Below are 14,359 nucleotides of genomic sequence, written 5' to 3' on the forward strand. Positions count from 1 at the left end.
CACGCAGCAGACTAGAGGAAGGGGCACCTTTTTCTGATTGGTCTACCTAATGGTGACATTTTCTGTAGTTCTTTAGCCAGCAGGGTGTTTTTTCTAATTCATAAGAGACATTTAATGTGCTAGAGGGGACCTATAGTATATGCCCTGCCTCCTCCCCCAGTGCTTGTAGTGGCCAGATGTCCACTGGGAACATCACCGTTTAGAAGATGGCAAGGCGATGGCCAAGCCCTGACTTCTGCAGTTTCCATCCTAAGCTTCTAACCCTTCACCCTGCCACCCCACAGGGCATTTCTGATTAGTCTCTTTGACTAGGACCCAGCAGGACAGCCCCCTGTATGGGCTTCTCTCCCTTTCCCCATCCGAGCCCTCAGGGTAAGAGAGAAGACCCCCTTTCCAGAAAGGGTCCAGAGCAAGAGAACTGTTTCTCTTTGTTCAAGGCCCTGTTCAAGGATGAGAAAGTGAAGCTAGTGCGGCTGCGGAACCCCTGGGGCCAGGTGGAATGGAACGGCTCCTGGAGCGATGGGTAGGTGAAGAGGCCTCACAAGAAGGGGATGACAGGGCCTGGGAAAGGCTGGACTGGGTACCAAGCCACAAGAACTACAAATGCTTGGTCTATACGTGTCCTCAAAAACCAATAATCTGCCGAGGAGAAGAGGGGATGTGGGTTCTAGGGAAGGGCTTGGCAAGCAGCCAGGGGAGCCAGTGGTCCAGAGACTTGCTGATGGCCATTGGCTAGAAAGGAAAGGTTCTAGAAAGCATGGGATAGGCCCAGGCAGGAGGAGAGCCTTAATGCAGGGTTCTGGACTGAACAACTGGCTCCCTTTCTTGGAGTCTCTGTTGGCTTATCCGTAAAATGGGAACAATATTAGCACTTAGTTGGTGGGCTGTTATGAGGAGTAAGTGTGATCATGTCTAGAGAATGATCCGTCAGTGGTAAGATTTCCTCCCCCTCCCTGTCCCCATGAAAAGGTGCACAAGCCCTTTGAAAGAGCTTTATTGCTTATTGCTGAGAGGAGTGGGCTAGCGTACAAAAATAACAAAAATGGGGAAGTTATTATGAAGGCTCCAGGGTGTACACAGCCTTTACAGCCCCATCCCAGTCTCTGTCTCCTGACTGCCTCACTGAATGGAAAGTAGCCCCTTGAAGCTCCTCTTTCATTCCCGAGCAGAGATGGCAGGGCCTAGAAGCTCTGCTCACCTCCACTCACCTCTCATCCCAGGGCGCTAAAATTACTGCTTCATTCCCTTAGTGGGGTCTTACTGGGCACCTGCTGAATGGCAGGCCCAGGCCCAGGCAGTGGGGCCACCCTGTGAGCAGGCAGTTCCCCGGAGAGCCTGGGACAGCACGCAGACTTGCCTCCTCGCTGCCTCCTGCAAACGTCCGCCTGCCTCACTTCCCTCACGAGTACCACAGACCCTTGCTTCAGTGCTGGCCATGTGGCGGGCCCCATGCTGCTGCCTGGGGGCTTAGAGACGAACACAAACACAGGCCTTGCCCCTGTAGACTTTCACTTCCAGTGGAGAGGACAAACAAACAAACACTGATTAAAAAAATGAGATAATGCTATGGTATGGGTCCCAAAGAAGGAGCCCCTCACCTAGTTTGGGTGGGACTGAAAGAGCAGAAAAAAGCTGCCTGGACAGAGTGACATTTGAACTGGGCTCTCTGATCTGGGAAGGCCCCCAGGGCCCCCTCCTTTGCCCATTCCACTGGCTGAGTCGCCCTCGCTGTGTTCTCCAGTCTCAGAGTTTGGTGTCCAGCCTTAACCCATTTCCCACCAACGCCTCCATTGCGGGGACTGCTGACAAGTGGGGCCCATGTCGTGGCCGCTCAAGAAGGCGCCTGCCTGTACTGTGTCCCTCCTCTGGTCCCAGGAATCTCCATTTCCCCTCCAGCATTCCCTGACTTCAAGCACTTCTTCAGTCCCTTACCTTTCCAAGGACAATCCAGCTTAGTTTCATTCTCCTCAGTGTACCTGGAACACAAATGTGCTTTATTTTCTCCCTCTGGAGGAGAGAGAGTGTATAAAACCATCTGGCCTTTAGAAACACCAAGCTCCTGGTGGGGGTGGGGGACAGGAGAAAGGAGAGGTTTACATGCTTAGTCTTTTTCTTGGTAACTCAGTCAGATACTTATTAGATGACGAGCACTCTTCTCAAAGTTTTGCAGGTACCAGCAACCCTTGAACAACACAGGTTTGAACAGTGTGGGTCCACTAACATGCAGAGTTTTTTTCAATAAATATACTGGAAAATTTTTTGCAGATTTGTAACAGTTTGAAAAGACACTTTCTTTTCTCTAGTTTATTTTATTGTAAGAATGCAGTGTATAATACATATAGTATACAAAATAGGTGTTCATCAGCTTTTTATGTTATCAGTAAGGCTCCCAGTCAACTGTAGACTATTAGTTAAGTTTTGGGGGAGTTAAAAGTTACAGACAGGTTTTTGACTGTGTAGGGGGTCAGGGTCCCTAACTCTTTCATTCAAGGGTTGGGTGTACTTTGTCATTTATTGCTCATCACAGTCTCATGAGCAGATTAACAGTTGAGAAAACAGAAGCTGAAAGAAGGTGGGGGACATGCCAAGGTTGCATAGCTAGTGCTAAGTTGGAATCCCAATTTCTCTATTTCGGAGCCCAACTCTTAACCTTTAAAGTATGAGGAGGGGTATAAAATTCAACTAGAGAAAGATCAAGTCCTCATAAACCCTTATAAGGAGTTTGGTCTTAATCCTGAGGATAGTGGGAAGCAATTTTTGGGTTTTACACTGAGGGGATCAGATCGGATTTGTATTTCAGTAGCTCACACTAGCTTCCATTTGGAAATGGGCTACTCTTTCAACTTCATATTTGTCTGGATACTTCTTGTCCCAACCCACATTGGGCCTTCCCCTCCTCCTCCTTCCACAATCCTCCATTTTCCCTCCAGTTGGAAGGACTGGAGCTTTGTGGACAAAGACGAGAAGGCCCGTCTGCAGCACCAGGTCACTGAGGACGGAGAGTTCTGGTGAGTCCAGGGCCTAGGAGAGCCTGAGGGGGAGTGTGGGGTGGGAGCGGAGGTCTCAGATCCATTCCCAGACAGAGGTCATCACATTTCAGCTTTTGGAAGCTTTGGCTGGGCCCTGTTCTCCTTCTCCAGCCTAAGGCTTAGCAAGGATGAGGTCCTGAGAGCAGCCCACCAGACTATACAGTTATGACTGAGCCTGGAACCAACCAGCCTATCGTGGCTTCTGCCTCACCTGTGTCCCTCTGCCACACACACACAACTCCGAACACTTGCTCCCTGGCCTTTGCAGAGCTGTTTTCTGAGCCTAGAGGCTCCACTTGGCTCACCCAATGCCACCTACACCCTCACTCAAGTTGTTTCTACTTGGCCTCCAAGTCTTAGCTTAAAGGGATGCCTTCAGGAGCCCCCTGCCTTCCCCAGGACTGGGACTAACTTGGGATACTCATCACCTTTAAAATTGCTTGCTTAGTTGTCAGTCCTTCCCCAAGCTCTCTTTCCACTGCGTTTAACTCAGGGCTGTGGCCCAGTGGAGGAGTACACAGTAACAGTTTAGAAAACTGAATTGCTGCTGAGCTCTCCCATCAAGAACATGAGTTTAAGTCATTATGGAAGAGATGTAGTTTGGAGTGGATAAGTCAGAACTGACAGGGTTTACCCAAAAAAGGAAGGAGAGGGTCCTCTCTGGGGCCACGATCAAGTTCCTCTGCCCTGTTTTATTGTGGTGTGTTAGCCCTGGAGTCTTACCTTTCCCGGCCTCCCATATGGATCTCTCTTTTTTCCAACCTCTCAGGATGTCATATGACGATTTCATCTATCACTTCACAAAGTTGGAGATTTGTAACCTCACAGCCGATGCCCTGGAGTCAGACAAGCTTCAGACGTGGACAGTGTCTGTGAACGAGGGCCGCTGGGTGAGGGGCTGCTCTGCTGGCGGCTGCCGCAACTTCCCAGGTGGGCTGCGCTCTGGATGGGGGACAGGTCCAAGCAGAACAAGCCCCAGGAAGAAGAATATTAATTTGCTTTCCTGAGTCTGTACTAAGCTCCAGACATACTTTCTCTTATTAAACCCTCCCCATTTTACTGAGAAGGAAGCCGCCTTGCTGCGGAGTGTGCAGTAGAGAGCTGGTATCCACTTTTAAGCAGGGTATTGTGTCAGAACAATATTGTGTTCATAATGCTGCAGATGGGACTGGAGGACCGAGTTAGCAGCTGCTGCAAGAGTCCAAGCCAGAGGTGGTGAAAGCCAAACCGTGTCAGGAGCAGCAGAGGTGGGGGAAGAGGCAGATTTCGGGGAGAGAATATTGGGTGATGTGGGGAAGGAAGAATAAAGAATGACTTCAAGATACTGGTTTGGGGGCCTGAGTGGGTGGTGTCAATGTCACAATATAAGATACCTGGGAGAAAAAAATCGGTGTGCTGTTTGTTTTTGGTGGGTTGGTTGTGGGCTTGCAGGGAAGAGAGTCTCGTTGGGACATGAGAAGTTTGAGGCCCTTGCAGAATATCCAGGTGAAGATGTGTACTAGAGAATCGGATGTACAGATAGAATGGTAGTTGACTATATGATCAGAACTCAATATATATCTGTGGAAGGAAGAAAGAGAGGATGGACAGAAAAGAAGGAGGAAGGAAGGAAAGAAGGAAGGAAGGAAGGAAAGAAGGAAGGAAGGAAGGAAGGAAGGAAGGAAGGAAGGAAGGAAGGAAGGAAGGAAGGAAGGAAGGAAGGAAGGAAGGAAGGAAGGAAGGAAGGAAGGAAGGAAAGAAAAACAAAAGGGAGAGAGGACGGGAAGGAGGGAGGGAGTCAAAGGACAGGTCAGGGCTGGGACCTATAGCTCAGGCGTCATCAGCTGGTGGGGGCAGTTACAAAGTGACGCGAGTAAGACACGTAGAAGTAAAGGCAAATCGGTTCCCTCCACCTCATCTCCCTCCTGCCTCTTCTCCGAGGCACATCTGATTGTGTGCTTCATTTCTGGGCGGCACAGACACTTTCTGGACCAACCCCCAGTACCGCCTGAAGCTGCTGGAGGAGGACGACGACCCCGACGACTCCCAGGTGATCTGCAGCTTCCTGGTGGCCCTGATGCAGAAGAACCGACGGAAGGACCGGAAGCTGGGGGCCAACCTCTTCACCATTGGCTTCGCCATCTACGAGGTGTGCAGCTTCAACCCAGGAAACACATACCTTCTCAGGGAAGAGGCTTCTGGGGACTTCCAGGGGGATCCTCCAGCTTCCCCAGTGCTCAGTGACTTCCGGAGCCCCTGCAGTCAGGCCCACTGGTGTCAGAACCTCTGTACCAACTGAAATTGTTTGTAACAATTGTAATATTTGTAACAAGTGGGAAAAACCCACAGTGGGGGAGGTGGAGTGGGGCCTGGCCAGCCGGGTAGGTATGTGGGGGGTCACACTTCTGCATTCACTCTACAATGGCTGGCACTCTGCTCCTGCAAGCTTTCCCTCCCTGCTCAGACCCCCCACAGCTCCTGAGCACTTTCTTTTTCTGTTTCTCCTCAAGGTTCCCAAAGAGGTATCGAAGTGACAGCAGCCAGCCATTGTGTGCAGCCTGACTTGGGGGTCCTGTGTCCAACTGTGGCACATCGGGAACCTTCCTGGTGGGCTTTTTGTGGGCTGGGCTATGAGCGGAGAGAGTCTTGCCTGCTTTACTCAACCCCAGAGTGGGTGCTTCAGGGCCCTGCAGGACCTCCTGTTACCCTCACAATGTGCCCTTTCTCCCTTCCCACCAGAGACCATCACATACATACTTTCATACATTCACACTTGTTCACACCCACCCACACACCTGCTCACACTCCCAATTACACACCCACACACATAGGCACATAGACACATTCTGAGGTGACTGCCCTCTCTAGGATGGAGGGATCCCCTCCCTCAGGCTCCAGCCAAAGCCCCTCTGGCCTCCTGGGGGTTCTTCCCCAGCCTGAGGGTGATTCAGAGTTGCCCAGCCGCAGCTGTGGTAAGTGGCCATGAGCACGGGATGATAGACTTGACCTTCACTTCAGAATCACAGCAAAGGAGGAAGAGGAAGTGGCGTAGGGCACTCCAGGGATGCTGAGCTGCTTGAGGCCTTGGGAATCAGGAGTAGGCAGGTCATGACTGTGAACCGGGTGATGAGGGAGGCGGGGAGGGGTCCCTGGAGGGGAACTGTGACCAGGAGAGGGCGTGCCTCCCGAGGGGCTCAGGCGCCTTGGGCTCTCCTCTCCCTCAGATGCACGGGAACAAGCAGCACCTGCAGAAGGACTTCTTCCTGTACAACGCCTCCAAGGCCCGGAGCAAGACCTACATCAACATGCGGGAGGTGTCCCAGCGCTTCCGCCTGCCTCCCAGCGAGTACGTCATTGTGCCCTCCACCTACGAACCCCACCAGGAGGGAGAATTCATCCTCCGGGTCTTCTCTGAAAAGAGGAACCTCTCTGAGTGAGTCTTGGCCCCGTTGCCCCACCTGTCCCTAGAAGCCCACATAGCCCATTCTAGAAACTGGAGGCATGAGGCCGCTGAACCAGTCTCCTCCAGGAGCCCTGGGGTATGTCGACCAGGCTGCACCTCTTCCTCTGCACCTGAGCCACAGGCCATGTCTTCCCCATTCATTCATTCATTCAGTCAGTCATTCTGCAGATACTTATTGAGCACCAACTATGTTCCAGGCACTCTTCTAGTCACTGAGGATAGAGCTGTGAATTAAACAGAAGAAATCCCTGCCTTCATGGGGCTTAACATTTTAGCATGAGAGAGCAATGTGTAGGAAAAGATAGTATGTTAGAGTTAGATAAGTAATAGGGAGAAAAAATTAAGTAGGGGAGAAGGATAGGAGTTGAGGTGATTTAACTTTTAGGTGGGGTGGCCAGGGAAGCCAGCAAGGCCACAGACTGCCCTACTGGCCACCACAGATAAGTTCACAGGCCTGGTCCCTCTGATCTCCGCCCCTGAAAGAAATACAGGGTCTGTGGGTAGGTGGCTGGGTAATGCCTTTGGGGAGCTTTGGGCAAAGCCAACAATTTGTGCTGGGCAAGGTGCCTACACAGGGTTGTTTTTCTGGGGTGGAGGATGTTAGTCCCTGGGTCTGTCTGGAGGCCATTCCCAACTTGGCTCTGAGAAGCTGTGTGATCTTCTGAGAGCAGATCATCTCTGTGCTTCCTACTTGTTCCTGGTGACACTAAGACGTGCCCCCCTCCCTGTTTGTGTTCCTCACAGGGAAGCTGAAAATACAATCTCCGTGGATCGGCCAGTGGTGAGTGGTTTAGCTCTCACATGTGAGAGATGGGTCACCAGAGGGCCACCTTCTCCAATCCAGGCAGGGGACAGGCAGGTGGCTGCGGGGAGAGTGGGTACTGGCAGAAGGAGACAGGAGCCTGGTGGGTGCAGAGCAAATCATTCCATGTTACTGCAACTTCTGTTTGCCATGATGAGAGGTAATGGGCCTTATGGTCCTGGGGCCGTTTAGTCCAGGGACTGGGAGTACAGAAGAGAGCCCTGGAAGGAAGACCCAGTTGGAAAAATTAGAGGGAGGAGTGGCCATAGGAAGGGACGACAAGGGCAGTGACTGGCACTGGATTATGAGGCACAACCGCACATAGAGAAAAGCCATACACTAGCTCTGGAGTCAGCATCAAAACCTGGGTCTTCCACCTTCCAGCTTGACCTGGACAAGTATAGGCCCTTGGACTCAATTTCCTACTCTGTAAAATGGGGATAATAATATGTGCTCTGCAAGGCTTTTGTGAAGTTTGTGTCAGTGAGGTCATGCATGTGACTGTTAGGCCCTCGAATGATTATTCATGTGCTTCGTATCTTATAAGGTACTTCTCACATGTGTATCTCACTTGATGCTTGCAAGGTTTCTGAGCTGTACTAAGGTTCTTATCCCTGGTTTTTAAGTAAGGAAGTGGAGGCTCAGCAGGGCAAAATGCCCCCCTTGAGTCACAGAGCTTGTAAGTGGCAGGGCAGGAACTCACAGCCAGATTCTCAGAGCCCAGGGCCAGGTTCCTCTCAACCCCAAGCTGGGACCTGCTCCCAGGGGCATGAGGTCCAAGGTTCGAAGCACAGGGTTCGTGTGTGTGTGGGAGTCTCCTTGTGTTGAGGAGTCTTGTGACTGCCTTAGGTTTTGGGTCCCTGGTTAACAAACAGTCCCTTGTGCCCTGTGGGTATGATTTGGGCCAAAAAGAGGACAAGAAATGCTCCACTCAACTGTCTTCTGGGTAGTGACCCTCATGGTTCTAACGCTGACCCTGGGCCAGTGCCAGATCTCCAGCTGCCTTCTGGATTATCACAGACATTGGTTTTAGTATGAAGTGCACTTGGTTCTATTCTTATCTTTTGGACATTGTAATCAGTGTATTTATCAGGAGTTGCAAATTCAAAAGCTTATGGGGGTTGGTATTCCACCTACTGGGTAGAACAGGCAGGGGTGGGGTTTTGGTATCTCTACACCGGCATGTTTGCCTGTAGTTCTCAACTAACACTTGGCTTCAGTGTTGGAGGGACAACTGAAGTGGCGGTGACTGTGGCAGGCTGGAGGGCGCAGAGGGCAGCTGCTCTGCCATAGGAGGCTGCAGGCCTGCACCGCCTGCCAGAGCTTCTCATTTCACAGAAGCAGCCCCAAACCTGGATTTCCATATTAAGTATCTTCATAGATTAAATATTTGCTTAAAAAACAAACAAAAAACTCTGTAGGATGGAAAAAAATCATTTCCAGGCAGTCAATTCTGTGTGGGTCAATTGTGGGTGCTGTAGTAACCAACTTCATTAAAAAAAAATAGAAAACGTTAGCCAGAAGACCCCTTTCCTTGGCTGTGGCTACTAACGGCGGACTCTGAAAGCAAAGCCATAGCAGCTGCTGGGCTCTGGGCCTGGGGAATTCTCTTCTCCCTTCACCTTCCAGGCCCCTTTTGGCTCCACGTGACCTGAATCTCTGGGCCCCAGAACTTTACCCCAGGCTGAGGACCAGGTCACAGGGAAGCCAAAAGCCACTAGGTTTTCTGGGAACTTATGTTTTACTTATTCTGCATTTACTGTTTCCTTTGCTTGTGCAGAAAAAGAAAAAAACAAAGGTGGGTATAACAGGGTGAGTGGTGGACAGCACGGAGTGCGTGCGCATGTGGGTGCAAGTGCACGGGCACCAGACTCGCCTCTTCCCCCGCTGCCCCCCACCCCCAGCTCCTGCTGCAGCCACGGGGGTGGGACACAGGTAGCTAATACTTGCTGGGTGAAGACAGTGCCAGGCCCTCTTACATGCTTTCCATGGATAAACCCAATCGGTGAGATTAGCATTATTATTATTATGCCGTTTTCAGAGGAAGAAAAGGTACAGACAGAGTAACCAACTTGCCCAGGGCCACATATCCAGAAAGTGGCAGAGCCAGCACGTGGAGTCAAGCATCTGCTCCAGGCTCTGTGCTCTGAACCACATGCCGTCCTGCCCCCTTGGGTGGAGGGAGAGGGGGGACATGCAGTGAAAGTGGGCCCGACATGGGGGCTCCTGCAAAAAACAAGAGGAGAACCCCTTTCTCCTCAGAAGTGGGTTTGGCTATGCCAAACAAGGCTTGATTCTTCATGGGGAATGCCAGTGGTTCTGCTGCTCGGTGAGATGCCTGTGAGGGTTTTCATGGAGAGTGAGGGTCTCACAATGCCAGCGGCCTGCTCCGTAGACAGAACAGCTCCTTCTCCCTCCTCTTTTTGCTGCCTGCTCCCCACTCCTCCTTCTTTACCTAGCCTTCTGGGGGAGGGGTGGGAGAGGACTGTTGCAAAGCCCCTTCTGGACAGTGACTGCTCACTCCAGTGCAGCCCCTCTAAGTCAAAGGCCCTGCTGGACTCCAGGCTGCCTGTGCCCAGATGGCAAAGGGGAAGGGGAAGAGAACAGACACCCTCTGTGCCCGGGGGGAGTTACTCAACTTGCCTGGATTAAGGGGGAAGGAGTGAGAGCTTTCTGGGCAGCTTCCCTTCCTGGGGTCCCGGGTAGTTGCCATCCTCCATTCGTTGACCAGCGCTTCTTTTCTAATAGCCTCTCCTCGGTGTCCTGGTTATAGCCACTCTGCTGTAAAGACACTATTGCTAAAGGTGACCATGGGTACTAAGAGCATCTCAGGGCCTCAGAGGAAAGCTTTCATCTGTGACCAGGGCAGCTGTTGCCTTTGTATGGTTTTGGAATTTGAAAATTCCATTGTTTAAGCAACTCAAACTTCCTCCTATTCTATCGTTGTTCCATGTACCCTATAATTTCCCCATAGTCTGCAGGGCAGTAATGCCTACAATAGTGGCTGCCCTTTTCAGAATTTTAGTTTGACCGCTCAGAGTGCCACCCAGAAATGACTGACCTTTGGGCATCCTCAAATGCTGAGACAGCAACCACAGGCCACTAGACAAGGTTAGATGTTAGTGTTTGTGGTGGCACCTGGAAGGATCCAGCACAGGGGTCCTCCAAGTATTGGTGCTGGTGCAGACAAATTGACATTCATCAAATACCTTCCACATATTAGGCTGTGCTAGTGGTAAAACACAGTTTTCAGTTACAACAGTATCTACAGGTAGGTGTTGTTATTATTCCACTTTTACAGGTGAGGATAAAGATTCAGAGAAGTGAAGTGACTTGCCCAAGGACACACAATTAATGAGTAGGGACAATTAACCGGAAATTATATGTATCTGCCCCCAAACTGATGTTTCTTGCCCTCACCTTTCTGGTGCAGGTCCCTTACACTCCAAGGCCTGTGTGGTCCAGACCCACATTTGGGCTGGAAAGCATGTGCCTTGCAGTGGTGCCTCAAGGCCACATTATGTCTGTGGGCACACACTCCCCCTCAGACTGTGGCCTGCACTTGCTCTGGGACCCCAAGCATCAGTTGCTTAAGCAAGATCCTTTGCTTGGAAGGCAGAGCAAGCCAGGGCCTTTGGGGCCATAGGTCTACCCATTCATGTTTCCCTGGATGCACAACGTGGAAAGGCAGATGAACACTCAGAGACCAGTCAGGCTCTTCTCCTGCTCTGAGAGACTCTGACTGCCCCTTTGCTCTCTGCACAGCAGCCACCAGCCCCTGCAGCCTAGTCTTCCTCTGGCTTCTTTGCTGGGTGTATAGCACCAAACAGGATCGGCCTGACATGGCAGCCGCTTCCTGCCCTTTCTGTATCCAATTTATTTGCATGAGCATGTCTTGGTAATATCCCTTATGTCTGTGTAGCATCTTGGATGTTTCTGCAGTGTGATTTTACACTTAACTCTCTCATGTGACTGCACCCCCCACCCCCAAGAGCCCCACGGGGAAGGCAAAGCAGGCTTTATCATCCACGTTACTGGATGTGAGAACTGAGGACCAAGAGGATGTTTCTTACATGTGAGGGGCAGCACTGGGATTCCAGCCCAGTGTTCCGGCCTCTCCCCCACTGACCACGCCACTAACCTCAGTTCTCTTTTCAATCTGTCCCCCACAGAGGCTTAGGGGTTCCTTGGAGCTGCTCCACTAGCTGCCATGATGATTATCGGGGAGACCGCTGCCTTGAGGGTGGAGGTCTTCATCAGAGAAGCTCTGTCTTTAATGACTTCATGCACACTGGGCTTCTGGGGAAATTTAATTTGAACAGTTTCCCATTTGGGAGAAAGTCTATGAAATATTTGAAAAGTGCTACACAAGCCCACACAGCTTCTCACCTGTACTAACTGCCTTGTTGAATCTTCCCAACTCTATCACAAGGAGATAAGGAACTGAGGGGTAGAGACTTGGCATCTTTCCCTAAGTCATACAGCTTGTGAGTGGCAGAGATGGAGCTGAAACTGAGGTCCAGAGCTCCTGATTCTGCTCTTTGCCTCTTCTCTGGTCAGAGCTGCCCCAGGACAGAGGCTGCCTCCGAGTGCTTGCTCAGTCTATGATCTCTGCTTCTCTCCTGCCCTTTCCCCACTTCCCTCCTCTCTCCAGCCCATCATCTTCGTTTCAGACAGAGCAAACAGCAACAAGGAACTGGGTGTGGACCAGGAATCAGAGGAGGGCAAAGACAAAACAAGCCCTGATAAGCAAGAGAAATCCCCGCAGGTTTCTGAGCATGTGACACGAATGGGGTGGCCAGCCCACAGCTGGGGTCCTCCTATGCTCTTGGGTGCTCAGGGGTGGAGGGGCCACAGGGGCGGGTTGTCCCTTTAACATCCAGAGGTTTGGATTTGTCCCACTGACCTTTTCTCTCAAGTTCTCCTAAAATCTGGGATGCTGCCTGGGCGAATGTCTTGGGGGTTGGCAGCCACACGAAGCCAGTCCTTGCTTTGGGAAGGACAGGCTGAGCCTCCATGCTGGAGCCTCCTACAGCCAGGACAGTGAGGACTGAGTGGGTAGGCAAAGCCTGAGACACAAATCCTATTTCCTGGTGTCCTCAAGCTCCTGACAACAGAGGAATAAATAATAGTACAGAAAAGGGAGCTGGTACCAGAAACAGAGTCCTTCAGAGCTTGGGGAGGGTGTTGGATTGGAGTGGAGGGAGGCAGTCATATAATGCTTAGTGGAGGTGAGGCTAAGAGACAAAAGTCTGCAGGCAGACCTGGAGCCACCTCCTCTGTCCTGGAGTGGGGGACAAAGGGGGTTCCTCTGAGGACTTGAGGACAGAGGTGGCTGGAGGTATCAGAATGGTCTAGCTCCCTTTGTCCTGCTGGGGCTCATTTGTTTGGGATGGTGAAGCGAGTGGAAAGGGCTATAGCTGGTGGGGATGGGGGGAGGAGCCCAAGGTGGCTGTCCCCATGTCTGCATGGCTAACATCTCCTCTGGCTTGGGTGACCAGGCTGGCAGGTGTGGAGTGAAGGATCACGGGGGCTTGGATGACCCTCACTCCAGCTCTCCAGGTTTGACTCGGACAGAACGCCGGTCCTGTCCCAGCTCCTGCTGCCGCCGAAGGCCGCTGTGAGCACTCTGGCTCCTTCAGCCCAGAGGAACTTTCCTGCTGGGTCTATCCATCTCCCCAATTCCTGGGAACCAGTTTTCCTTTGTGCTTCCACAGCCACAGCCTGCCAACACCAACCGAGAAAGTGAGGAGCTGCGGCAATTCCAGAACATTTTCAGGCAGATAGCAGGAGATGTGAGTTCCTCCAAACCAGACTCTCCCAGATACTCCTTTCCTTGAGTAACTGCTCAGATGACCAGTTCAGTACAGGGCGTTTTGGCTTTTGGTGTAAGTGGGATGTATGTGTGTAGCACAGGAATCCACAAGTCATGTTCCTGAGTTTTAGACTGCCACATCCACTGGGTGGTTGGAGTGCTTTGCTCTGAGGCACCCACAGCAGTCTGGACAGCTGAGGGTGTGCTATGTGTCCCCCTCAGAAAAGCCCCAGCCTCCCCACAACAGGAAAGCCTGACAGGGCTTTGCAAACATGGACAGCTGAGATTTGTTTTGCAAAGCCTCTGCTCCATTAGTTACTACACTTGAGCTGTGACTCTCCCCTCCTCCTCAGGACATGGAGATCTGTGCAGATGAGCTCAAGAATATCCTCAACACAGTTGTGAACAAACGTGAGTTCAAACTGGTGAGGGATGGTGTCTTTATCTGCAAGCAGCTCCTCACTCGTGTTCTTACCTCCCAGATAAGGACCTGAAGACACAAGGATTCACACTGGAGTCTTGCCGCAGCATGATTGCTCTCATGGACGTATCCTTCCTGCTACCCTTCCCCACCCTGTCATCAGCCCCTGTGCAGCCCACGAGGTCCAAGGAAACAATGAGGGGTGCCCAGTCAAGCAGAGGGGACCAAATTCATGTCTAAGGAGACTTGAGGAGGTCCTGAGTCAGAATATCCTGGCTATGTGTCTGACCCAGCCCCTGCTCTTACCTCAGGGCTGGGCTTCCGCCTGGGGCCCTGCCCAAGCGGAAGTGGTCCTGAGGAGACAAGGCTTTCTGGTTAGAGCGACACTGACTTTGCCTGGGGAGGAACAGAAGGGGTGTTAAACACCGGGACAGGGCAATAGGTAGACTGTCCTGGGCAGAGCCTTCCTATGGGGCTGCCTCCCCCTCCCAATCAAGGGGATTTTGTTCTGGGTGCCCTGTGGCCCTGACCTTCCCCTAGACAGATGGCTCTGGGAGGCTAAACCTGCAGGAGTTCCATCACCTCTGGGAGAAGATCAAAGCCTGGCAGGTAGGAAGAGAGACTGGAGTGTGGGAGTGAAGGAGGGGCTTGATGGCAGGGGTTCAGGGTGTGAGCTCTGTTTTCAAATTTTCTGTTGCCAGAAAATCTTCAAACACTATGACACAGACCAATCCGGCACCATCAACAGCTATGAGATGAGAAACGCAGTCAATGATGCAGGTACCGGGGATGAAAGGGGGTGGCCAGGATGCGGACTGGAGCTGCCGTCAGCAGGAAGGGGAGGGAGGAG

General features: G+C 51.8%; 1 protein-coding gene across 5 annotated transcripts in view; it reads left to right on the forward strand.

The window, feature by feature from the left end:
* Positions 1-14,359, forward strand: part of CAPN3 (calpain 3) — a 50,266-nt gene that overhangs the window by 34,279 nt on the left and 1,628 nt on the right. For 2 of the 5 annotated variants that reach the window (XM_036923731.2, XM_036923729.2), the window contains 14 exons: positions 438-523; positions 2,931-3,008; positions 3,799-3,959; positions 4,988-5,157; positions 5,519-5,530; positions 6,233-6,441; positions 7,216-7,252; positions 9,054-9,071; positions 11,928-12,041; positions 12,991-13,068; positions 13,442-13,499; positions 13,571-13,635; positions 14,050-14,118; positions 14,211-14,289. In XM_036923731.2, the coding sequence (XP_036779626.2) occupies positions 438-523; positions 2,931-3,008; positions 3,799-3,959; positions 4,988-5,157; positions 5,519-5,530; positions 6,233-6,441; positions 7,216-7,252; positions 9,054-9,071; positions 11,928-12,041; positions 12,991-13,068; positions 13,442-13,499; positions 13,571-13,635; positions 14,050-14,118; positions 14,211-14,289 (1,234 nt within the window). The remainder of the gene's footprint in view (positions 1-437; positions 524-2,930; positions 3,009-3,798; positions 3,960-4,987; positions 5,158-5,518; positions 5,531-6,232; positions 6,442-7,215; positions 7,253-9,053; positions 9,072-11,927; positions 12,042-12,990; positions 13,069-13,441; positions 13,500-13,570; positions 13,636-14,049; positions 14,119-14,210; positions 14,290-14,359) is intronic. The other 3 variants (XM_057488737.1, XM_057488735.1, XM_057488736.1) reach the window with 2 other exon arrangements.

Source organism: Manis pentadactyla, chromosome 11, assembly GCF_030020395.1.
Source record: "Manis pentadactyla isolate mManPen7 chromosome 11, mManPen7.hap1, whole genome shotgun sequence".
Taxonomy (NCBI): Eukaryota; Metazoa; Chordata; class Mammalia; order Pholidota; family Manidae; genus Manis; species Manis pentadactyla.